This window comes from Perissodus microlepis, chromosome 17, assembly GCF_051167445.1.
Source record: "Perissodus microlepis isolate ML-2025 ecotype Zambia chromosome 17, ASM5116744v1, whole genome shotgun sequence".
In the NCBI taxonomy this organism is placed as follows: Eukaryota; Metazoa; Chordata; class Actinopteri; order Cichliformes; family Cichlidae; genus Perissodus; species Perissodus microlepis.
The window spans coordinates 36,224,289-36,251,066 of NC_140477.1; the positions used below are offsets into that span (position 1 = coordinate 36,224,289).

At 40.8% G+C, this 26,778-nt stretch overlaps 1 protein-coding gene across 1 annotated transcript in view; it reads right to left on the minus strand.

Moving 5' to 3' along the window:
• Window positions 1-19,285, minus strand: part of mpped1 (metallophosphoesterase domain containing 1) — a 91,080-nt gene extending 71,795 nt beyond the window's left edge. The window contains exons 1-3 of the mRNA XM_084909510.1: window positions 19,086-19,285; window positions 13,483-13,849; window positions 9,316-9,497 (exon numbers count right to left, since the gene is read on the minus strand). Coding sequence (XP_084765636.1) covers window positions 9,316-9,497; window positions 13,483-13,661 — 361 coding nt within the window. The 5' untranslated portion in view covers window positions 13,662-13,849; window positions 19,086-19,285. The remainder of the gene's footprint in view (window positions 1-9,315; window positions 9,498-13,482; window positions 13,850-19,085) is intronic.
• Window positions 19,286-26,778: the final 7,493 nt, after the last annotated feature.

Here is a 26,778-nt window from a genome sequence, read left to right on the forward strand (position 1 = left end):
TTAGTATTCTAAGTGACCGGCGTGAGAATCGGGCAGATCAATTACATTCTCTTCCACTAGAGGGCAGTACAACTAACTGCTCTAATTAAATGGGTTGCCAACTGCCAATAAAACAGAAGAAGACGAAAAAGAAATGACATAATTGGCATGCAGTGTGTAATAGCAATGGATCAATATTTGAAAGTAGTCAGTCTGACCTGGTCCTGGAGAAAACTCCGAGCCAGATGAAGGCCCTAGCATTAGTAGTGGTCAGAAGAACGCAAAAGAGGTATACTGGGGACAAACCAAGCCAATTCTGCTATACAGGGTACGCAGGAAAAAATGATCAATATGCTTTTCGTGACATTTTTGTTTAGTGGTGTGCCGTGTGATTTTTCTAATGTGAAATATGTGCCGTGGCCCCAAAAGGTTGGAAAACACTGATTTAGAGCATATGAGACCATAGCCATGCAAACACGTCTAGAGGCTGTATCTAGCCAAGGCTTTGCTTCGAGCTAAACATCACCATCTACAGTCGGTGAAAATCCAGATCAGTTGCACTGGTAGGAGATAAATGTCTGTAGAGCTCCACAAAAACTGATTTACATCTGACTCTCCTCCTGCTCTTTATTTAACCCTGTAACAGTTTTGCCTCAGTTGGTTTGCTGTCTGCTTGACAGAGAGGACTAATGACAGATTTAGCAACAGTTTGCATACGACGAATTACAAACACTGATGCTGACCCAGAAAAAAAACAGTGAAAGGGAAAAAGAGAATTAGGAAATGATGAGAAAGACATCATTTCATGAGAAATATCCACCGAGGGTTTACTATCTGAACTCGAAGAGGGAAAAAAGAAACTTATTTGAAAGAAAAAGATGCGCATTCTACTGCATCTTCTTCCCTCCCTCCCTCATGCATGCATGCACACAAGTAATCCAGTCTTTTAGGCGTGCAAATAAAAGATATAAAAGCAGCGAGGGACAGATGGGAAAAGGTTTGCCTAAATTTACAGTCACGTGAAATTCTGTTGAGTTTCTCAATAAGAGTGTCAAACCTCCTCATTATGATCTCCTCCAGCAGCGCTCACTGCTGAGTAAACACACGTAGAAAAGGAGGTGAAAAAAAGACGAAGGAAAGGTGAGAAATGTGGCGAAATAAGGATTGAATGAACGATGAAGGACGAGAGAAGAGCAGACCAGAAAAAGGCAGCAGCTATGAAAGTTTAATAACCTCGCTGTTAGAGAGCTAAAGAGAGAAAGCTAAGAGATGAACGAGGGCAGCAGAGGAGGTAAAGAAGAGATCCAGCGGGGAGGTGAAAGGGTTGAGGGGTTCAACACCTGACAAAGGTTGGAGATGAAGGGGCATAAAAATAAAACACACACCCAGGCAAGCAGAGGCAAGTGCAGAGCAGCAGACACCCTCTCGCTCTGCCAGGCAAATAAAACACACACACTTGCATTTAAAGTGCCGACACGGCAATCGCATCATGGTCGTCGCTTATCTATTATTCAGCAGTAAAGGGGAACAGATAGAGCAGGCGCTAAATTAAGAGCTGTAACAAAGATGCTAAAGGCTGTGGACCTCGCAATCTGGAGTCAGAGAGGGGGGGGGCACAAATCCAGCGCTCCTGAGGCAGCAGCAGGATGGAGACTTGGATTATTTCTCTTTGTACAGTCTAATAAGAGTAAAGATACATTTTTAAAGAAGCACTACCTAAAAATGTATCTAATGAAAAAAAAGCCGATAACATCTCACAGAGGAGGTGTGTCCTTTACTGTGTTATTGCCCATCTCTGCAGGTCCTTCCAGTCATGAAGGACTTTCATCCCAGTTTGTTTGTTTTTGTTCCCACTGACTCCCTCCTTTTCAGTCCAACCACAGATGGAGGCAAAGACGTGGCCGGGGAAATGTTAAATGGTAACATTGCAGCAAATGGTTATCACACCTCCTCTTTGCACATCATCATCTGAGCTTCACTGTCTTGTATCTGCACGAGGGCGTGTCAGACCTCATTTATAAAGCATAAACAAAGTTTGCTTCACCTTAGTCTCAACAGGTGCCTGTCTCATCTGCTCTATGCTGCTTCACCATGAAGCATAAACAGGTGAACTGTAGAAAAGCTTACTGACTGCCTGTTCCTGCTCCTTCAGCCTGATGCAAGAGTCTGTGATTAGGAAACTTCTATACCGCACTTTATATTTATCACTTCTGAAATGCTCCTGCTGTTTTTGAAGTGGCACTGCTACCTCTGTCCCGTGCATTTCAAGGGTTATTGTGGTGAACAGCTGTGGTATCAACGAGCTAATAAAACAAGCTTATATATTCATATATATGAACACAGACAAAGCAGCCATATAACGGGATGAAAAATGCACTGATGGCTAAATAGTGGTGTGAAACAAATTTTTTAAAATATTTTTTTAGAAAAACAATTACATTAAAAACATTAATGATATCAGAGCATTAGTAGCACAGTAATTTGAGGAATACCAGAAGCCGTGTGCTCAACTTAATGAAATGAATAAATTTAACAGGCTGTAATGTAGTCCCAGGTTACAAAGACCCGAGGTATGCATAAAAGGGGAAATGAGTACGAACTGATTAATGTTTTGTTTTTTTACCTCAGAAGAATTTTAAAAAGAGGACATTTCATGATTTTTTATACAACCTGCATATGTGTAGAACTATTAAAGCACTGTGAGTCAACTGGACTGTGTTTTGCTACGGTGAATCTAAAGGAAGTGTAAGAGAGTCACTGATGTCAATCAGGAAAAAGCAGACAGAAGGAAAGAAAGAGTGAGAACAAAGCCTTTAAGAATTAAAGCTGCTCCTCTCTTGACCCAGAGTCGACACCAAAGCAAGAGGAGATCCATATTTAAACACTCGACACTCACTGCAGTACATTCCCGCTCTGCTCTGCCAGATCCCGTTATCACAAGGCATGAATAAAAATGCCACTCAAGCCTACAGCGAGGGCAGCGCACACAAACAAACACGCAAACACTTAGGGTTGCCTCAGCTTACGAAATCCACGTGGATCGTTGCTACGGCGCGCGTGTTCGCAGGCACAGCTTAGCGCTGAAAGCCTGATCAAAGAGACCATTATTGGAGACAATTGGACTGAAGTGTGCTGCTCACAAGCTCCAGGTCTGCCTCTCACCCTCTCTAACCTTTTTTTTTACTTTCCCCAATTTATTCACTCGCTCCTCTCACCTGTTCCTTGCAAACATCTCCGCCCACAGCAGTCCAGTTGAAAAGCTGCCCAATGTGGCTTTTCAGCTCCACTTAAACGTGTCCTTTTTTATTAATCAGTGCTCTTCAGCACATTGTGCTTGCATAAAAAACAGAGTGACCAATAGTTGTGCATTCATTTTGTCAGGAAAATTTTAGTTCATGGTAAATGGACTGACTCTTATTTAGCGCTCAGTGTGATGTTTGCACAGGATTTAACATTAAAAGTATATGTATATGTAGTTATGTATATCAGTTAGGAACTGATTTCAGTGGAAACTCTGTCAGAAAGAAACAGCATCATTAGTCATTCAGCGCCGGGTGCATGAGCAGACGAGGTCATGGGGTAACTTTACTGAACGGTACTTGAGTACATGTAAAGTAAGTCTGTTGGACTTGGACCCATTTTTTTTTTTTATTAATGTTGGTGCCTCAACCGCTAATCATCCTTTAGGCAAATATTTGACATTGTATATGTTACTATATATATGTACTATTTATAAATATAAATTCCTGGATATTATAGATGAAGACAATATATTATAGACATAGATGTTATACAATGATAAATTATTAAAATCATCATCAGCTGAAACACTGATCCACACATTACTAAAGCAATAGTTATGATCCAGTAAAGAGTTTTGGTTCTGGGCCACATCCAGCCCAGTCTGTGAGCAGACATCAGAGTTTGGCTCACAGTTTGTTCCAATTTTGGAGAAATCGCAACACAACTTCGCTGTATTTATTTAGTAGACTTTTGAAGACTTTTATTTATTTTTAAAATGTATGTACGTACATGTGCGCTAATGATGTTAAAACAGACATTTATAAGAGATGATGTGAGTCTTACAAAAAGCAACACTGATGCAGAATGTAGAGCTTGTACAATACATGAACTCAGAGTGTTTATTTAGTGAAGTCAGAGGTAAAGCTGTGGGCTTTTGTGGAGAGCAGATTACTGTGTTCAAGGGTTACAATTTGAATTTGCAGAGAAATGTGAAGATCTGACTGAGGCAGGCCAGAATATTTGCTGCAAAAGCAACAATGACTTTTTCTCAAGCCTTGCACATCCTGTGATGGATGTGGGCACATTATCAAAGAGTGTTTGGTGGCTTCTGCCACAGTAATAAGCCCTGAGAAATATAAATAAATAAATCAAGACATAAATAAACAAAGGTAAAAGAGATGAAGCATTAGATCCTTTATATACTGATTGACAGGATGGATCACCACGACAATAAAAGTGTGGCATCAGTGTACAGGTCCATGAGCTGTGAGTTTACCAAAGTAAGGCAGTATCCCTCTGGGGAGACACAGGGACACTTTTCTCTGCTCCCTATTATTTTTAAACCTCCGCGTTCTCCTTCCCTGTCATCCCCTTACCTTCCCACCACTTTCCCTGCATGAATTTCCTCTCCTCTCCTCTCCTGCAACATTTGCCATCTCTGAGAAAGCCTTGAATGGCTGCCAGCGGCCCCAAGAGCCAACTGACTTCCTGCTAAAAATAAGAGCTGAGAAAAATAAGAGCTGGAGAGAAAGGAGTGGAACCAGAAAGGGAGGTAAGGAGGATAGAGAAGGGGGAAGAGGGAAAGGAACAAGACAAATAATGGGGGAGAAAAAGGCAAAGATTGATAGGAGAGGAAAAGATGAAAGAGCAGAAAGTTTGGGAGCAGATGGTAACACCTGACCGAAGTTTGTACAGACACTCTTTCCAAATCAATACGCTAAACCTGATCTCCCAGCAAATCTGTTCAGCACACACTAAACAGCAGGAGTTACATTCATCTACAGAACATCCGTGTGACAGAGACAGGGAACAGGAGGGAATGAAAAGGACAGAAAGAATAGCAATAGCCACATTATAAATATTTATATGAGCAGTGGAGAGGAAGGTGGCGGGGTTGCAGAGGAGAAGGAAATAATGGGAGAGCGGAGCAGGAAGGGATGGAGAGAGGAAAGACTGACTTCAGAGGCAGCAGCAGGCGCATTTGGCTCAGTTTATCTTTTCTTTCCCGTCTCTTACGTCGCCTCTCTCACCGCTGGAGTGCAGGCTGGCGGATTTACATCTCGCGCTCCCCACAGCTCCCGTGTGTGTGAGCGAGGAAGGAGGCGAAGGACAACAAGTTCTCCCCTTATCTCCCTCTACTGTCTGCTTCCCTCCTTCAGAGAGCTTTGCACACACCTGCCATCAGGCACGCACCTTTTCCTGGCGTGATTTTCACCGGGGAAAGGTGTCGATGACGACGATGAAGGCAGCGATAGCAGGAACTGTTCTGCCTTTTCTGTAGATTCGAACACTGAACTTTTTTTTCCCGCTGTTGCTCAGCTTCGTGCGAGGTTACTTCTTCCTGTTTCAACAGATTTCACGTGGCGATGATAAGACTTACACCCGCTCCTTAGTCAGTACAGAGATAAGAAGCTTCCAGCAGAGCAAAAGTCAAAGAAAACAAGTCTGAATTCTCTAAAGGCTCCTTTACTTTCTTCTTAACAAAGGGTGTAAGAATATAAGGACGCACGGCAGAAATTTCTTTGCCAACTAAACTTAACTTTCAAGAGTATTCGATTTACATGGCGCTAACAAAGCATAAAATGTTAATAAATAATAAAGTTAATTATTATTAATAAATAATTTACAAATTATTATTGATAAATAAGTTCTAAGCCATTAAAAACAACAGGTTTGGGGAACTTAACAGATTAACACCAATGATGGCAGAGCCGCCTTTGAAGGAGCTGGCCTGACATCAGCACCAACCTGAGATTTAGCTCACTGCTCGGACGCTTGGGTCCATGGAGGGGAATAAGAGCAGCTGCAGTTAGGAGATCACTCACTCTGCCGTCGGCACTAAACCTCCTGTTTTTTCACAACAACTTTTACAGACTTTCATAATACGGATGCTTTAATCGTGATCTGTAAATGATCACTAAGTCATTTGAAACCACTACAAAACAATATCAATCTCTTTATGTGGCTGAGTGTCCGTTCTGCTGCAGTTTGTATCTGCTGCACCTACAGCAGCAACAGACAAGAAGAAGGTTGAAAAGTTGGTTTAGAGTCAAAAAAACCGTCAGGAACAAAACACCTACTCCAGCAACTCCATTAACAGACAGGAAGGAGAGAAATATAAACAAGTCTCACTAATTATTAATAAATGTTTATGTAATATTAAGGGAACATGGTACCTTACAGGCTGCACTGAAGAGTGAGAGAGTGAAAACAAATTTCAGGCAGCTCAAATTTGTTGTGTGTGAGGATATGTTTCAGTAATGTTTAATAAAAAAAAACCTTTTGATAGAAAACAACATTATTTGTATTTGTTTTGAAATGGCAGGCTGACAGGACTCCACACACAGACAAGCCAGTGTCCTCCTAACATTGGTACCAAGCCTGCAGAAATGGGGAGGGTTGTGTCAGGAATGTGGCATAAAGTCTTTACCCAATCAAACATGCAGATTATCAAGAATGAGATTTCCGTATCAGATCGGTTGGTTAACAACGACCGCCTCTGGTGCCGTTGTTCAACAGGATGCCGGTGGAAACTGTGCTGCTGTTGGCCAAAGACAAAGGAAGAGGAACGTGTGTTCTGACGCAGCTAAAGAGAAGCAAAGGCTGGAGTGTGGAGGTGCAAGTAAGGGCCTATGACTGGTGAAGGGAGAGAGCTGGCTGATATGATGGAGAGAATGAGCACATATAAGTTTGTGTTGTGAAGGCAAAGAGAGGATCAGACAGGATCATGAATTTGAAGCTGGAGGTTGAAGAGGTGAATGTTGTTGGTGTTTATCCCCCACAGGCTGGACGTTAGTTAGAAAAGAAAGAGGAATTCTTTAAAGTGTCCCCAGGAGAGAGAGAGCGGTGGGTGGAGCAGACTTCATTGAACAACAGAAGAGACGAGGAAGTGTTGGGTAGGTATGGTGCTGACAAGAAAAATGGAAGACCGTTGGGTTGGCTCTGGAAGTCGAGGAGAGTAAGTAAATAAAGGGTGAGGCAAAGATTACATGTTGGAAGTTGTGGAAGAATGTCTCAGAGAGTACAGGGAGGAGTCGAGAAAGGCTTTGGGTGGTAAGAACAGCTGAAGTGGTGAGGGAAACTGCCAGAAGGTGTTTGGTGTATCCTCTGGAAAGACAACAAAGGACAAACCGTAGGCTTGTTCTTATACTTTACCGCAGCACTCAAAGCACTTTATGCAACATGCCTCATTCACACCCATTCATACAAGCACTTCTTTTCTATACCTAAGTGCATTGTCTCTAACATTCAGGCTCTGAACACACCAGAGAGCAGCTTGGAGTTCAGTATATCCTGAGGATACTTCAGCATGCAGTCAAGTGGAGCATCCAGGGACTGAGCCACTAACCTTCCAATTAATAGAAGACTTGCTCTAAGTCCTGAGCTACAAACACTGAGATTTGGTTGTGGAGTTAGGAAGTACCGAAAAGTATCCAAAAGAAGAGAGATCAGCAGAAAAAAAGCAGTATAGGCAGACCTGTCATCCCAGACAAGTCACCTGGTAACGTCGAGAGAAGGCAGTAAAGAAGAGATAAAACAATCTTGAAAGATCTTGAAGAGAGTAGGGAAGCCTTAGGAATGGTGAACAAGAGTATTGGTACCAATTTGTTTTAAAAAGTGCAGACTGTAGTAAATATAGAGCGATAAGACCGATGAGCCATAGAAGTTATGGTAAAGAGTTGTAGAATGTAGGTTAAGGACAGAGCTGACAATCAGGGAGCAGCAGTACGGTTTCATGCTGAGTATGAGCACTACAGATGCAATGTTTGCCTTGAGAAGCATAGAAAAGGAGTTTGAGTTTGTCCATGTGGATCTACAGATTACAGAGTGACACAGAGTGTCAGGAGTGACAGGGAAGGTTCTGCAGGCATTACATCAGGAATCTGAGTCCCTTCTTATTTGCTGACAGATGAGACCAGGCTGGAGTTACCGTGGATGTTTTGAGTCGACATTGTGAGAGTAGGGAGAAAGTGGAGGAGAGCTGGAAGAGGAAGGAAAGTGAGACTGAGGAGGACAGGCGATGCTGCATGGAGTAGAGGTAGTGAAGGTAGATGAGTTTAAATACCAGGGGTCAACAGCCCAAAGCAACAGGCAATGCACAAGTGAAGAAGAGGGTGCAGTGGAGTGGGTGGAGATGAGTGTCAAGAGTGATTTGTGACAGAAGGATAGCAAGAAGAGTGAAAGGAAAGGGATGGCAGCGCAAAGAAAATCGGTGCTGAATCTATGTGGATCCCATGTGTGAAAAGCTGGTGTGCAGTACGAGGGGATGTTATACTGTTTGGGGTGACCCATCGAGATTCGTTGAGTTAAACAGTATCAGTTATTAAGTTGTATCAGGTTGTTGCTGCGTAATAACATTTTGAGTAAAATGTGAAATATTAAAAGTTGATTCAGGTTCCTGTTTTCTGTGCTGTTGGAGAAACTGTGAAAGAACCAGGCTGGTTTGGCTCAGTGGGTTTGTCGAGATCGGAGGGTACGTTCAAACTGTCTGTGCAACCTCTGGAAGAAATGAGAGGAGTGTAACACAAACCAGACTCACTTTGTGCCACATCGCACTATATTGTGGGTTTTGCATGTTTGCCACAAATCGCATGTGGGATTCTTTTATATTACAGCGATCAGTTTCCCAAAGCACAGCATACGTTTTAGTTTAGTGGGGTTTTTTCAGTACAGTCTAAAATTGGCTCAAAGACACTTCATGTTCAGCGCATTGAACGCTCACTTAACTTTATACTTTTACCAAAGTTTTTGTCTTTGGCTTCCTGTTTTCTTGTGACATGTCCGAGAAACTCGAGGTTTTTTATAAGCTGACTCAAATCACTAATCTTTAAATTCAACAAAAAGAAACTCAAATCTATGCAGAAAGGATGCAAACTGCTTTAAAAATGTATGCGGGTAAAATGGTCAGCAATATTAGGGAAGTTTCTGATTTTGAGTTAATGCTCCAAAAACAAGTGGAAGCTGTTTTTAAAAAGAGAGTTTTATGCATCAACACTAAAATACTCTCTGAGAACTTTTTAGTTCTTCTTGTTTAGGATATCATCACAAGGGGGCCCGGTCACAGAAGACAGCTAAACACATAGAACTGCTAACCTAGCCAGTCGTTGAACTTCTTGACCTCGGAGGGCAGTCCCAGTTCGGTGAAGTCTCCAGCATGGATGAACACATCCCCGTACGGCATCTGGATGGCATCAGTGCGGGAGTGTGTGTCCGAGATGCACACAAAGCGTGTGTAGCCCGGTGGCTTTGGAGTGTCGTGAGGCATTGGGTCAACCCTGAGACAAGAAAAGGAACAGAGGACAAGAAAGCAGGGAGTGAGGATGTGAAACGGGGTCACTGCAGCTTTTGCTGTACTGAAACAATACAGCAGAAGGGACAACAATGCTATATGTAAAGTCTCTGTGGTAAGAGGCTGACAATGAAAAAAGTTAGAATTAGTATCCAACAGAAAATCATCCCCACAGACTGAGGCAGATGGGGAAACAAGAGACAGCACAAAGGAGGAGGGAGAGGCCACAATAAAAGCACGGTACAGAAACAGAAAAAGAAATGTGCAGAGATAGAAAAAGAATAAAGCACAAATATAGAAAAGAGCAGAGTCCTGTGGGATTTCCAGTGAGTGTGCAGATCCATGGGGTCTCTGGGGGGGAGAAGGAGAGCTGGTGAATAACCGTGGCCCACTTAAGTGAGCTTTCCTCCAGGTACCTTAACACCCAGCCCTACTTCCTCCTCCTCCTCCACCCATACCACTAGAGACAGAAAAAGATGAGGCGAAGCGGGAAGCAGATACACATGCACATAAGACAACCAGCAAGAAATGAGTCACAAAGTAATAAAATACAAAAGAGGATTCATAAAAAATATAGCACAACTGATGGGACTGAAATGTAAGATGATGTAAAGTGACTGAGCTCCACAGGATCTCTTCTTCACATGACTGTTCGAAAGACTCTGTGATTTTATATAATAGCCTAAAGTTGAACTAAAGCTCAAAAATAGACTGAGTGACTTAATTGCACAAGCTGCCACAGCTTAGCTAGAAATTGAACAAGCAAAATTGAGGTCGGTTATAGTCATGCTATAAATAGCCTGATCTAAGGTAGCTAAAGGGGGTTATTAGAGTGTTAATGTGCTGGTTTGACAACATGCTGGGAGGAGGAACCCTTGAACTGAGCAGTTTCTGTCGTATTGTAGCCCTGTTTATAGAACAATGTCTGGATTTGCATCAGAAGTTAGCGAGGGTGATTTTTGCCTGTGCAGCTACGCAGAAACACCCAGGTCGGCAGGCCGCAGCTTTATTGATATATACTGAAATACCCGTCATTAAAACTACAAGAGAGGCTGTCAAAGGTTTATGGGAGGAGGAGAGAGACAAAACACACACATTACATAAAACTTGAATGAACATGTCACTGCGTGAAATAAGTATTTGATCCCCAAGGAAAATATGATTTGGTACTTGATGGAGAAATCACTAGATTTGCATACATTTCAGGAGGGACTCCAAACTTTCCAAGCCCTTTAGGTTTCTTAGATGTCGCTTTACAACTCAAAGACGCAGCTCCTTCCACAGATTTTCTGTCGGACTGAAGTCTGGAGACTGGCTAGACCAGTAGACCTTAAGAGCCATCCACGACCCACCTTCAGTGTTCTGGCTGAGGGAAGGTTCTCGGCCCCTAAATGCAGTGAAGTCGTCCTGTACCCTAATGCATATGTCTACCCCCATGTTTGACTGCAGAGAAGGTGTTTGGGTCATGCTCACGTCTCTTCCTCCAAGCAAGGTGGGCCGAGTTGATGCAAAAGAGGGAGATTTTGGTTTGATCTAACCACCCCACCCCCTTTAGTTGCTTCTATAAGTAATATAGTAGAGTTTTAGATGTGGCGTTTCAAATCATTTTTAGCCTTGATTTGCCATTTAATAATGTCAGCTTTTGACATTATTATATAATACTTGATCTGTGTGGTCAAAAAGTAACTGCTATTGTCTTTTGAAGCCCCAATGTTAAAAAACAAGAAACCATATCTTGACATTTATAAGCTACATACTCAAGAGTGCCATTTATTGGTGAGGATGAGGGGTATTTCCCACCTCTGGTCTACATGTTTCTGCTAAGTTATTTTAATTCTAGTCGGGGATATTTAAAATACAAAAATTCTTCCCCATCGGTTTCTTAGTGCTGCATCTTGAAACAGTGGAAACAGCAATCACACCTGAATGAAAACTACCGTTAAATATAAACAAGGGGAGAAAAAGGGATTCAGAGCTTCAGATTTCACAAGAGCCCCACAGAAACATCCTACATATGTTCAAAAACTGATCACTGACAGTTCCTTACAAAGGCGCGATCTGAAGCTTCTTATTTACTTGGTTGGAATTGCAGTTTCGCAGCTGTCTGCAACATCCTGCAGTTTGATGCTCTTGTTATGAAAGAAGTGTTCGGTGCACGGCTTCTTAGCTTTAGGAGGTTACTTCTAACCTGACCTGATTCACAACGTAGAACATGTTACAGAGTCTACTCATTTATTGAACAGCTTTAATGATGTAATTTAATACTATAATTAAATGGCACTGCTGGCCAGATATTGAAGTGTAGCAGAAATTCAATTCAGCCATATTAAAACATTCATATCTTTATGTTTTACTGGATCACCTGTGTCTGAAGACAAAATATGAGTATGAATTATGTGTTTATATTTTGAACTTTTTTAGTTGAAGTTCATAATTAATGTTATTCATATAAATAATCAGCAGTACTGACAGAGACTCCAAATTGCTTTACATTTTAGGAAGAAGGATAAAAAGTGAGTTTATTGTAGAATAAGTTCACATATGCATGGTTTGCTTTTCATGAAGTTATAAATGCACATCATCCTTTTTGGATTCAAAGTAGAAAACTAGCCTACAATCTACAAAGAGACAATCTGGAACTATGTTATAAAAGCCTCCCACTACAGGCCAATGGGATTTCGTCTCACAGATGACATGACTCTTCTGGCTCCGTGGCTGCTGCCATGTTGATTTTTTGGAGCCAGAAGTGACAATATACTGACTACGTGGTTGAGTGCAACAATCTCAGCCTTGCAAGCTTGGTTATCAAGCTACACTTACTATGCACAGTCACAAAAGCATGCTGATCAATGCTAAGCTACAGACTGATAAAATCCTCAGATTTCACCAACTAAATATCCTTGGATGGGCTGTAGCGACACAGTGGGTGATATCATGTGTCAGATAATAACAATAATAACTTTGAGCAAGCCACAAGTGGCCATTAGAGGAGCTGCAACACCTGCACTGTTTTTGGCATTTCTGCACTGCAGCCTCGCAGGTTGCTGGTTGATCAGTACTAGCTTAGCATAAACTACAAAGACCCTTTGTGGCAGGAATGACTGACTTCCAGTCATGTTGCAGTTTACGTCTGCGTCTGCACAGATTCACATTACATATAAAGTGAACACTTGGAAGGCTTTTATTTTTTGCAAAATATTGCGTAATGTAAATAATTTATTTGAACTTTAAATATTGAATTTTATTTTACATTTTAAATAAATAAAATTATTACATTATGTAAAATTCCAGTAACTATTTCTTGCATGTTAATTTAGAGCCTGGACTATAAAACAATTGCAAGAAAATTCAAAAGTAATTTTTTGCAATTTATTCCTTAAAAATGTATTGTGCAATTTATTTTCAGTTTTTCGAGGGGAAAAAGCAAAATAAATCCCTCTGCTGATGTAGAAGTCTCAAGTTGGCATTACAACAAATAGCTGTAGCCATGGCAACAGATGAAGAAGCTTCATAAATGCAAAGAAAGGAATGATATTAATTTACATGCATCATTCCAGGAGCACACGAGATGCAAACAGTTTAAAGATGTAGATTAAAATCAGTGTCAGGTATCTGAGCAACGGCAAACAGTTTGTATTTATTTGACATTAATCATTTCAAAAGTATTAAAGGTGAAGCTATTAATTATACATTATCATTATTATTATTATTAATACTATTATTAGTCTCCTGAAAACCTAACAAACAGAGCTCTGTCCAGACATGTACTTTATGTGGCAACTGCTGCTGATCAAGAAGTAGCTGCAACACTCAGAACTATAAATCATTATCTCTACATTTCTGTTATACAGTGTGTTAGTGCAATTTAAAAGATAAGCAAACAAAGATATCAACAAATGTTTATGAGCTCCAACTCTCAATGACAGCAGGATGCTCCATGATTACCAGCAGCTACATTTCCATCTACTCACATGTGAACGTGAGGCGGCTGGAAGCGTCCCTGGTTGATATTGTAGAAGGTGAAAGCCTGAGTGGGGTTGGTGCTGTACTCATCCACCTCCACAGCAGTCCTGTTGCCTCGCTGTGAATGTGACTGAGCCTGCGACTGCTGCCGCCTTGCTGCCATGATCTCTGACAGGGTGAAGGCCATGGTGCTAGGGACCAAAGCAAATGGAGGAGTGCAAAGTTGTAGCTGCTGGTTGTTTTTGCTTTAGGACAGTGGGTGGATTGTCCCTGCCTTATGAGAGGCTGCTGGGAAATGTCCTGACGAGTTCAAACCCTTGGTGCACACACAGTCCCAGTGACCTGAGGAGACAGCATCACGTTCTTCTTCTGCACCTGCAAAGAATGCAAAAGAGCAGAGCTGCAATTTGGCGTATGACGTATTTGTAGGAGAACCCTTATTTGAATAACTGAAAAAAGAATCATTGCAGTTATCAAATATTTAAACAAAATGTGCCGTGGAACATTAGCACAGCAACAAACAAGTGTTTGCTATCCAAGGATACTATGGAATAATGGCACAGTTAGCAGTGACACTGCCTCTTTGTGTCTGTGGGATCCCAAAAAACTCTCCATGACTAAAGCAGGTGGTGGAACAGGAGTTGGACCTACTGATTTAGACTAGGTTTACATCACAACGGACCATTTAATGGGCACAGTGAACAGTACCTGAGCTCAGCTGCACGGCTACACTGAACTTAAATGGCTCAGAGCAACTGCTGTGTTATACACAATACTGGATACCAACTGCACCTCCTGGCAGGAATAACACTGTCGCTAAATACAACCCAGACCTGTACTGTGTCTTATGAATATGATTTATTTTATTTTTTAATAGGGTAAAAATAATAACTATTAAAGTAAGATTGCAGTTACCTTAAAGTAGACTAAATCACAGTTACACTATAACCATGGATGATAAAAAGAATAATTCTGAAAGACATGAGGCACGCACAAAGATCACAACAGTGTCTACACGTAAAGGTTTAAGTATATCTGTTAGCTTAGGTTATAAAGAACGAACAGTTCAGTGAGAAGCTAAATGACAAACGTGTGTTTGGGCACAAATGTGTGTTTTAAATTAAATTAAAAATGCTCTTTAGGTTTTTCGTGTGCTACATTGTTCTTTTCATTCTAGTTTTTCTTTTCAACAATGAAGTGAACTGATCATTTCCTTTCACTGCCCATCCCTGACGTGTGAGACCTCCCTGTGTGTGTCGCCCATTAAAGCTCAGATTTAACTCTGCAGCTCATTTTTCAGAGGCTCTGACGACTGCTGGGAGAGCGCAGAGCCGCTGAGAGGTGCTGAGATGACGGAGACGCTGGAAGACGGAGGTGATAATTTGGGGACAGGCTGCTTTGGCAGAGTCCGTCTGGACTGCCGCACGATGTCGGCGTGCCATCTCGATTCCTCATTCGCTGACGTGACAGATACACACTTCACACCCCGGTTGTTTGTCACGGGCAAATCCCAGCATGGTGGTCGGTGGATGTGTTTCAGGAGTGTGTGCAGCACATGTGCGCATTCGCAGGTTGATGTGTATGAAGGCCTGCGCATGCATATTTTAATGTGCTTCTGTTGTTATAAATGTGACAGTGACAATCCCTCACACTGCTAGTGTCAGACAGGAATGTATTAGCAGATGCTGAGAGTGTAACACACTGGGCTCAGACGCAGCTGTCGAAATCATGTAGTCGACGACTGAATATACAGCTAACATCAGCCTGTGCTCGCCCTCCGCCCTTATTTTACTCGTTTTCGACTCTGTCTAAAGAAAAGGGTTTAATCCAATGCTAATAAATAATAAATAAATAATATGATCGATTGCTTAAGGGATTTAAGCAACCCGTGGTGATCTAGGTGAACTCTTGCAGTTGTGAAAATAACTGCATTTCCTAAATCTTTCCAGAAAACGGCAACTTATTAAACAGATCAGGATTTATTTCACTGTTAACCACTACATGGTGGAGAGTAAATATGAACACAAGTTGTGATTTATTTGTGAACCAAATCAAATAATTTTGGTGTTGAAATCTAACCAAACAGAGGCTGAATGTTATAAGTCACAGGATACAGGCCTGGATTGGATTTCTCTGCCAAAGGTCAACTATGATGCTCTTCTACCACGTCACCTCCTCTAAAGATCTCTTACGACCTGATGGGGGCGCTACACCAGCTAGTCTGCAGCCAAATACAGCATATTGATTCCACACACTTAAATGTTGCGTTGAGCCCTGAACTGAACAGCGACATAATTCTCCAGCTTGAGCAGATTAAGCTCTTTAATACAAAGTGTGCATGACTTCCAAGTGAGTCCATGTAAGAATATTACAAGTAAGCAGGTGTCATGTGTGCTTTCTCTGCATTTTCTACACAGGCTGCACCTCGTCTAAGCCAAGGGACTACTTCCAGTACTGAAACCTGTCTGTAGTGTGCTACCTGTCAGAAAAAATCACCTTCAATCTCCTGACCTAATTTACCCCATGTTTTCTATTTTTGCATATGTTATTTAAAAGTAATTTGCAGTCGACCTATTGCACTGTTCAGACACAAGGATGTGTTGGGATTGGCTGCTTTTAACCAGCCATTCATTTATTACTTTAAGATATTATTACCAGTGTCACTGAATCATATTATGGTAATAAATGCCACCATTATCTCAATATTATCAAAATAATGGCTCAACCTTAGCTGCTATTATTTGATGTTGGTGCTATCAGCAGGTCAGTAATCTCTGAAATTTAGGGTGGTTTCTGAATGCTGAAACAAAACTATATCTGACACATAGCTTAACAAATTCATTTTGCTTTTCATTTAAATATGAAAGCGTGTTAGAAGAAGCATCTGTACCTACACTGGAAATGTTGGCCCACAGTGGGTTCGTACGTGCTCCGCTGAATGCACAATCACAGTAGTTAAGGGCATTCACACTGAAATTAAAAGAGTGTAAGGCGCTGAAATGGTGCGCGCCTGCTGGTATCAGTGTGACAAGTAATTGAGCGATGCTATGACAGAGACGGGACTGTACAGCTCTGGAAAGCTATCGTAAGGAAAGAACGCTGTCTTTTACTCAGACAGTTTTCCAATTACAAAGTAATTTACCAGGAAGGTGAGCTTACATACACCTATTTGCATTCGCTGGGCCTTCCTAGATGACATGCTCTGCTGCATGAAAACCTCAACGTTTTCTGTTTAGTTTCTTTTAAACAGGACTTTTGGTTTCATTAAATGAATAAAATGGCTGAGTTTGTTCACACAGCACTAAATTCAATCTGAGCGCAGGCTTAAACATTTACATGCCAGTGCAGACAGCCGTATTGATTAAAATTAATGTACATCTGTTCCATCAGACATCCGCGAGACTGACAACATGTTGGAGACAACTTCTGTGTGGACAGCCTGTTTGTCTCTGAAGATGTTTCTCATAGAGCCTCGTCCTTTGTTATTTTAAAGCGAGTGTTTCTGCCACCGGAAAATCCTCTTTTCTCCTGCTGCATTTTACCAGCTCCCAGCAACATTTAACTTATGTGTGAAAAAGGTGGAAATCTGATGGAAACATGCTAACATCAACATACAAGCATATCTAGGAAAGCAGGAAAGCAATAAAAGCAGTCTTCACTCCACTGTTGCAGTATTGTTCTGTTTTTAGCCTGAATGTGTGTCCCTGTTTTTATGGGTGTACAGAAAACTATCAGTGGATTACTGTCACTTTAAGAAATAATGGGTGCCATTTTTTCATGATTTCTAATTGTGTACATTTATGTTCTCTTTTGCTTCATTGTGCTGAATTTTAACAGACTAGCTCCTGTAAATTTCACAGAGATCATGTCCGCCACCTCTCTCTGTAATGTCAAATTCAAAATCATGTTTAAAACATTCCAAAATAAAAGCTGTAAATGAATTTCATGAATTCCTTAAAAATTCCAAGTTTAAATTGATTTGCTTATGCGTACTTTACCTCAGGAGCATTACCCCAAAATGTGTCTGTGCTTTAAAGTGTACTGAACTTCATGTGAGTGTAATGCTGTTTTTCAGCACACACTGCAGAGAAGAAACTGGTCACACAGCCTAACAAAGGAACTCCTGTATTTTGTAAGATGGGGGGTCAAGAAAGAAGAAGGACTTGTGCACACTCGAGCCCACACAATCTGTTTTACACGTTCACAAGTTTTCACTCACAGACTCTGTCCAAACAGAAAAAAACATTTCCTCCAGCCAAAACTCATTAGCTCATGATTTTTGTGTTCTCTGCAAAAGTGCCTTTAGATCATCTGAGTTATGACAACGTCGTCTGATTAAAAATGAGGGTCAAGACTTCTGGTGACAAGACTAATACTGTCGTGCAGTGAAGATCACAGTTTATAGGAATAATTAAGATGCAAAAAATTGATGAGTTGACTGTGAAAATAGATACAAGTGCTATTTACTATTTTTCTGGCTCAATTTGTTTGTCATTGTTTGAATTCATAACAGAATTACAATGCTTTTATTATCTCCACTGTATGGGCCCCTAGTCTATTTGGTAATTGGAGAGAAGAGAAGAGAAGAGAAGAGAAGAGAAGAGAAGAGAAGACCTGCAGCGCTCACACGGATCCATCAGTGTTCAGTTGTGTAAGTGGAGCGGCTGATAAATGCAGAAACGTCTGATTGATGCGCTCTCCTCATGGGGACATTGTCATATTTAACAGCGACCGTCACATTAGACCGTGTGCCGATCCTCTCTGCTTATTCGCCCGTTTCCTGCTACTTATGGACACACAGAGGAAATTAAAGTGCATCTGAGTGTGTCGCTGAATTACAGTTATCTGTTTTACGCGTAGCCTGGAGATAGTGTTGGTCTGATTTGGAGTCACGGCTCTGTGAAATTTGGTGACGGCTGAAAGAAATTTCCTATCCAAGGCTGAAAAATACAAGAGAATAACACCCACAAAGATTTCTGTGCCGATTAACTTCTCTTTTAATGCGGCGTTTTTCACCTTTAATTCGCTCCTGCTCACTTTGTCTCAGCAAAGCGTTTTGCAGGCAGAAACTTTAATTAGAAATCAGGTGAAAAGTTCAAAGTGCGTCTGTGATTATCGCCCTCGTGCGCGTTTTGCAGAGGTATCCGTGCACTGACACCGAGTAACTGACTTCTAATGAAACTTTTCAGCCGTTTGGTCCACAGGCTGCACCAGCTGTCTCCTTCTCACACGTGGAGCCTGGAAGCTCCGCTATCAGCCTTCTTTTCAGTCTGAACTGCCCTTTGGATGCGGTGCTGTGGTGAAGTATGAACGACCATAAAAGCGTTCCGGTGAGCTCCGCTGGAAAACGCGACATCTGGGGACGTAAATGAACGCCTTCACATATATATATATATATATATATATATATATATATATATATATATATATATATATATATATATATATATATAAGCTCCCTGCGACCGCGAAGCCGGGTGAGAGGAAAGGTTGGCATCAGGGCTGAGATTAACCAGAGAATATGCCGCGGTATGCGGGTTCGGGGCAAATCTCTGCTCCGCTGTCTCATGCATTGTAAACAGAGCTGTAAAATAAAGAGGAGTCTACCTACCAGCTTCAGTCGCAGTGAGGCAGCTCAGTGTTGGATGGTGTGGAGAGAGGAGTGTCTGCGCTGCCACAGAGACGCGCTGGTCAGTTTGAATGCGTACCCCGTGGTGCACCGGCACAGAGTCGTAGGCAGAGCCTCTCTCTCTCTCTGCCTCTCTCTCTCGCCCTCTCAGTCCGGCCCACTGTGTTTCACCGGTGAGCGGTACAACGAGGAGGAGCAGAGGAAGGAGGGAGGGAGGACCGAGAGCAGCTGCGTGCGGCACCACTGGACTCATTCCCGGTCAGAAAACCCGAGGAAGCAGTTCGGTGCAGTTTTACTTATACAGGACCAAACCACAACAACAGTTTCCTCAACGCACTTTATATTGTAAAGCAAAGACCCTACAATAATACAATAATGTGTCCGCTTGTCTACACTGGGACCACACGGCCCGTGTCCATCCACCGTTTGACGGTGAGTGTTTCTGTTCAACATGACTGTTTCAAAGCTGTTTCATTCACTAAATCGGTTCATGTGCTGAAACAGCAAACGGACATTTCTTTTCTTATTTTCCCTGCGGCTGTAAAACGATCAGAAAGCACTGTTCTCTCTGCAGGTTCATTTGGCAGTGCTCCTGGAGTTTTGGATCAGTCACACGCGACGCTCGATGTTGTCTGTATCTCACAGAGCTGCTCCAAGCTCCCGTTTTACGCTAGGAAAAGAAAAACGACCTCAGGATTAATTTTTAGATGGACAATGAACACGTCAGATATGAAACATTTCTATGAGAAAACCACGAAAGAAGATCACAAACAGTCACACTTGTATATTTACAGCGATATAAGCAGCATTCAGTCGCTCTTTTTAATTTCAGAAACCGACTTTTATTCAGCAACAATAAATTTGGCTTGATAGGCTCATTTGTTATCAAACGTTAGACGTGATAGTCGAGTCATAATGGTTATTGTCAAGTTAATTTCCCATCTATTTACACATCTCATTAACCTGGAGGTGCAGTGGTTAGCTCTGCTGCCTTACAACTAGAAGGCTGCGAGCTTTAACCCTGGCTGTATGTTCTGTGCGAGTCTAAGCAGTGTTAACCCTCTGATGGATTAGCAGCCCGTCTAGGGTGAACCCTCTCCTCACCCAATGAGCGCTGTGGAAGGCTTTACCCGCATTTGACCCTAACTTGAATAAGCGGTTAAGAAAATAGAAATCATGGATCAAAACTGTAAAAAAAATGTCAAACAGAACAAAGTTAATTGTCAAGTTTTTGGGTTTGGATTCTTGTTTATTATACAAGCCAACATTTGTGAAACAAGCGCGACAGTAAAATAATCTGTGTGAAACCACAAGTGGATACACAACCTCAGTCTGAACATGTCCGTTGGCAGGATTTCACTTTCTATCAAATGCTGTGGTTTGCATACTGGCACTTTACTTCTTCAGCTGAACAGTTTGAACTACTTCATAGAAGTCGGGTTTGTAAGTAAACATACTAAAGTACTGCAATAAAGCACAGATTTATGCTACTTGCACTTTAGCACCTTCAGGTCATTTCATACAATATTCTGCTTCTACTCCACATTTCAGGAGGGGAGATACTTTTCACTTCCCTGTCTGAAGCTGTTTAGTTACTGGCTACTTTATAAACTGGGTTTTTTATACATAAAAAATAGATTATACAAACATAGCTGAAATATCAATTAAGTGATCAATTGACCATAATGCTAACTGATAGATAATTTAATGTGGAAACATTTCTCACTATTTCTCTTATTATTTACAAACCAAATGAAAATAGTCATTAGTGCTAGTTGAGTACAACTGGCACTAATGATTATTACTGGATGAAAAAACTGGGTGATAAAAATGAGCTCCACCTCTATCGATGAATACTAATAATCCAGTGATAGAATTTATGCTCCATTTATTATTGTTCTTTCAGAAATTCTATTTGTTTTGGTGGCAATTGCCAGATAAATACAACTACAGCAAAGAAGGAATCACAATTACACATAACACGCATAAACAACAAAGTCCTTCATAATAACAGCAACAACCCATTTCAATAGCATGAAAGCAACACAAGAAACATCAGAAAGTTTAAAAGCTCTGTGGCCACAAAGAGTTCACCTGGTGTTATCCTGACCTCTGTCCAGACTGCATCCATTCAAATTTACCAAAGAGAGGCTGTGATACATCGCATCGTTGCACCGTGTCGTCGGTGACCTGCAATCTCACTGGATATATTTATCATCTTATTAAGTTTGTTCTTGTTAAATACAGATAAAAAGATCCCAGGCAACAGAGAAACAAAAGGAAAAAATGCCACCAGCTCACTTTCTCCAGTTTTTGATACATACATATCTTAACATGCATATCTTGACATGGGATGCAGTAAGTCCTTAAACAATTGAGGAAATGGAACAAGTGGAAGGTAAAACAAGAAGATGCACACCTAAAAGGCGATCTACAGCTGACGAATATCCAAAAGAGGACCTGAGAGATGCATCTGAGCCTTCGGTTGATGCAGCCTCATCAGAAATGCGCTCAGGTGAAGGGTGGCTATCAAGAAGCTATTCTGAAGGAACTGAAAGACGGCGGCACGGCTGATGTGTGCCAAATTACACAAGACCTGGACTGAAAATCAGAGGCAACAGCTGCCACAGAGTGTTAATCCAAATTTGATATTTGAAAACACAATGGAGGTTCTGTCATGGTTTGGGGCTGCACAAAACTGTCATATCAAAATGTTACAAATGTTGAAATTCCAACGTATAATGCTTTAATGAGAGCTGCACCGAGTCATTTATCCACTGATTAAAGATATAAACGATGTCTGCATGATCTGATATTAAAATAAATGTACATATTGTACCCACGAGCAGGATTAGGGGTAACTATATCGCTGCCACTGTTTGCAGCTATTCAACAAACACAAGATGTATTTTCTTCAAAACCACAGATGTTTTTAGTGAGTGTCCTTTTCTCCATGTGTGGCTTTCAGCACATGCGATGCTCAGATTGTCACCGTAGAATCCCGCCCCTACTCACCCCTTTTCACTCACCATGTGTTTATACACCACTCTGCATTTAATTATGAGTTATTATTATTCTCTGGCTCTCTTCCACAGCGTGTCTTTTGTCTTGTGTCTCTCCACTCAGCCCCAACCGGTCACGGCAAATGGCTGCACATCGTTGAGCCTGGTTCTGCTGGAGGTTTCTTCCTGTTAAAAGGGAGTTTTTCCTTCCCACTGTCACCAAAGTGCTTGCTCACAGGGGGTCATATGATTGTTGGGTTTTTCTCTATATTATTTTAGGATATTTACCTTACATTATTAAGTGTCTTTGGGCGACTGTTGTTGTGATTTGGAGCTATATAAATAAACTGAATAGAATTGAGCACTGTAGACACTTAAAACAGACTTCCAGTGATGCAGAATAAATGAGCAATATTTGTATGTTCATAGTTTTTGCATCTCTGTAGCAGATTTCTGTAGGTAAAGTGTTTCACTTCCTTCAGCCTGTGACCTGTTTCCTTGTTCATTATAATGTATGTTATTAATGTATAAAGCAAAGCAAGCAAAGGCTTGTAAAATCTTCAACATTTCTGCTGAAAGGAGAACTTCATCATTTATTGGCTGTGTAAGGGATAATCAGTCAAATTACAGCATTACAGCACATCACCACCTCTGCTCCTGTTTATCCTCAGGTAATTGGACTGGGATTTAGGCCAGTAATGAGCTGAACAAACAGAGCACAATCCAGAACTCAAATATATGCCCACAGTGGAAGCTTCCAGAGTAACAGGCTGAAGTGAGTGCACCATCTGGTGGACACTTCACTCAGAGACAAAGCAAGTACAAAAAACATCAGTTGATTAAAAAAACCAGTAGCGCTCCACCCTCTCACACCTGACCAACAAAATTACAGTTACTCAGAATAACCTCTGTTTTGGGCTTTTGTATCTTCATCTCTTGAGTGTATCCTTTGACGATGACACAGCTTCCTCCTCGAGAGTGTTGAACACAAATCTTTGGTGGTATGCAGCAAAATTACAAAAAGCAAAATGTGTTGTTTTCTAAGTAGTAACGGACTTCAGTACTGCTCACACACCTGAACTAAAGAAGCTTCTCGGACGAGAGGTGAAACGTCTTCAAGAAACCTGAAGAAGTCCAGACGCTTTTCTTCTGTTAAGACTACGATGACCTGGATGACTGAGAACCACAGACATACTTTACACTCAGTTCTTTCAATACTGCGGTAAAATCACCAAATTGGAGATGAGACACTTAATTTCTGGCTGATTTTGTTGAAGTAGAGCCTGAAGAAATAGAAAATATGGTTCAAATTCTTACAATGTTGGCTGCATATATATTAAAAGTTCAGTATCTGGTTTATGCAGTGTACACTATATTATGCACATAATGGGAAAATAAATAGAATAAAGTTGCATTTTTGCAGATTTATAACATACCTTATATGCACCCAATAAATGTGTAATTTGACCAAGTGATCACATTTTCCTAAGCAATCGGTCTGTGTTCTGTCTTTATCACTTCATAGCCAGTGAACTTTCAGAAGAGCAAATGACTGAGGAAGGGAGACAAGACAGCGAAGGGAGAGTAATCTCAGCATCTGGCACAGTCGCATTTGCCTGCAGATGCTGGCAGCTGATTGGACGTCCTGGAAAGATCACGTAGGAAATATCAGATCGGCCTGTCAAATATGATTAATTACTAACAGCAGTTACAGTAATATTATAAACAGGCAGTGAACTCAAACATTAAAGTAGACTGCTGCTGCCAGTCAGGTACAGGCCACTAAAATTAGCAATATATTAACATTTATATCACATATAATAGGTTTGATATAATTACAATGATTGTTCTTAAAATGGAAGAAACTGAAGGAAAAAAAATCACCATTGATTTATCACGAGGAGGTGATACGACTGAAAGAGTAGAGAATGTAATTATGATGTCAAAGCAACCATATTTAACACAATAACACAAAATGAAACATGAATGAAAGTATGCTTGTTATGACGCATTATCTCACTCTGTGGAGGCTGTTGCTTCCATTTCAAACTAATAGTAATGTTGGATATTTCTATTCCAGTGCTGCACAAAAAACAAAAACTGAGGAAAGTGGGGATAAATATGTCTCTTTTTGTGACTTGAAATGTGTATAATTTATCCAAGGTCACTGCACGTTCATATTTATATATCTACTGTAAAGTATTATAGGAAGACAACTACAGAGGGCCACAAGCGCCACTCTGTCCCTGCCACCCTTAACCCCACCCAGCAAGAAAGACTCTTCTAGTATTTGAAAACTAAAAGGCATTTGAGGCGTATGTGCATTTGAAGTATATTACAGCTGCATTATTGTACTTGGAAAGAAAATACAACCTAGTCTGATTTTGCACTTTGCACAGTGCATATTTTTCAAAAAGTTGAATAAAAGAAAATTGTTATTTTCCAAATATTTATTCATGTGTTTTTTAAATTTTACAGATTCCTTGATGTTTCTTGATCTCTGCACAGCTTCTCACTGAAACTGGCTCTCTTTAAGTGTGCAGTATGGCTCCTGCATGATTTAAGAAATAATCACTACTATTTAAGACCTTTTTAAGACCTCAATAAATAAAACTTAAAATGGAATATTATTAATGCATCTCAGGTTTCTGAAACAGTCCTGGTAAGATATAAAGCGATCCATCATTACAACAGTCCCTGCATAATCATGCTCGGTTTCTTTTGCCACATAACAGGAAAGTGAATCTAAGACAAGGAATTCATGTTTATGTGTGATTTTCACCACTTTCTGGGCTTCAGCCAGTTTATTGGTTATATTCAGTTAGAATGTCATTGGAGCTAATAGGGGATTGCATTGTTCCGTAACACAGTAGTAATAATGTACTAATTTGAGAAATCACCTCTCACAATTACACTTAGAATTCACATAATGAGTCAAGGTCACTTAAAGTGACTGTGGTAAAAGTTATTTTTGCAACAGCTGGTGGAAATACGACTATAATAATACTAATAACGCACAGACTATATGGGCAGTTTTATTTATCTAGTATTTAATAATGTTACTGTTTTCTTACACCCCATGGCTTTCACTGTGCTTTATTAATCAAATAAAAATGATAACAATAATAAAGAATACAAAAAAAGGAAAATTAGAGAGGCTAAAGATTAGACATACAGTGGCATGAAAAAGTGTTTGCTATCTTCTTGATTTCCTGTTTTGTGTTTGTCCCACTTGATTGTTTCAGATCATCAAGTAAATTTAAATATTGGACAAAGATGACACAAGTAAATGCAACACGCAATTTCTAAATGTAGGTGTTTATTACCAAAATACTAAATAGGAAATCAGGAAGGAGGCAAACACTTCTTTCACACGACTGTATGAACTGTCATGATGTGACTGTTTAAGTGTATTTTTACTGTTATTCTTTTTCTTGTTAGTCCTCACACACACACACACACACACACACACACACACACACACACACACACACACACACACACACACACACACACACATATATATGTATATATTAGTGATGTCAATAGATTGAAAAAAAATTATCTGATTAACTGATCTCACAATTTTCTATAATTAATCGTGATTAATCGCAATTACTTGATCAATAGTCTGGCTGTAATTACATTTTTTCAACTTTATTTAATAAGCTTGTAACTGACATTTATGCAATATAATGAGTGAATGCAGAATAAACACAAAGAATGTTAAATGCTTAAATTCAAAGAGAATTTGAACAGTTTTCCTTTAGCACAGGCTCTCCTGTGAAATACAACTTTTAAAAAATCCTGTATACTAATAGGGAAGTATACACTAATATATAAAATATATATTAGTGCTGTCAAACAATTAAAATCTTTATGCAGATTGATCACAGAGTAACTGTGGATTAATTTTGATTAATGATTAAACATCATTTATTTTTATTCTATATTAATCCCATGCTTACACTAACCAGTCCCCGGCCTCCTTCCTTTTGCTTAGCATACATGCTCAGGGTCAGGAGCTCTTTTGTCTTGATGTCAGTGGCTTCTATCTCCTCCTTTGGCCAGTTTTTTTTCATCCCATCAGGATACCTGATGTACAGGAGGTGACTGATGATGGCTCCATTCCATAATCTGTATCCGTAGCCAGTCTTGTCAGTGATCTCACTGAGATGCTTCAGGCCTATGCAGAACAGCAGTGGGGACAGAGCATCTCCTTGGTAGATCCCACACTCGATGGTGACTTGTGCTATGGGCTTGAGGTTGGCCTCTGTGTTGTCCGCCACATCCCCATCGAGTTCCTGATGAAGGCTCTCAGGGTCCTGTTGATCTTATATAGTTCTCGGCATTCCAGGATCCAGGTGTGGGGCATTGAGTCATAGGCCTTCTTGTAATCAGTCCAGGCAGTGCACAGGTTGGTCAGTCTGGTCCTGCAGTCTCAGCTGACTGCTCGGTCTGCCAGTAGCTGGTGTTTTGCGCCTCTGGTATTCTTGTCCATCCCTTTCTGTGCCCTGCTTTTGTTTTGAGCCATGTGCCTGTTCATCTTAGCCGACACAGCAAATCAGTTTACCAAAAGCACCTATGCGATGCCTAATTTCTATAATGTGTGAGCCCCAGCTCCAGGATTGCACATTGCCCAACTAATGCTGCACCTGAGCCAGTTAACATAA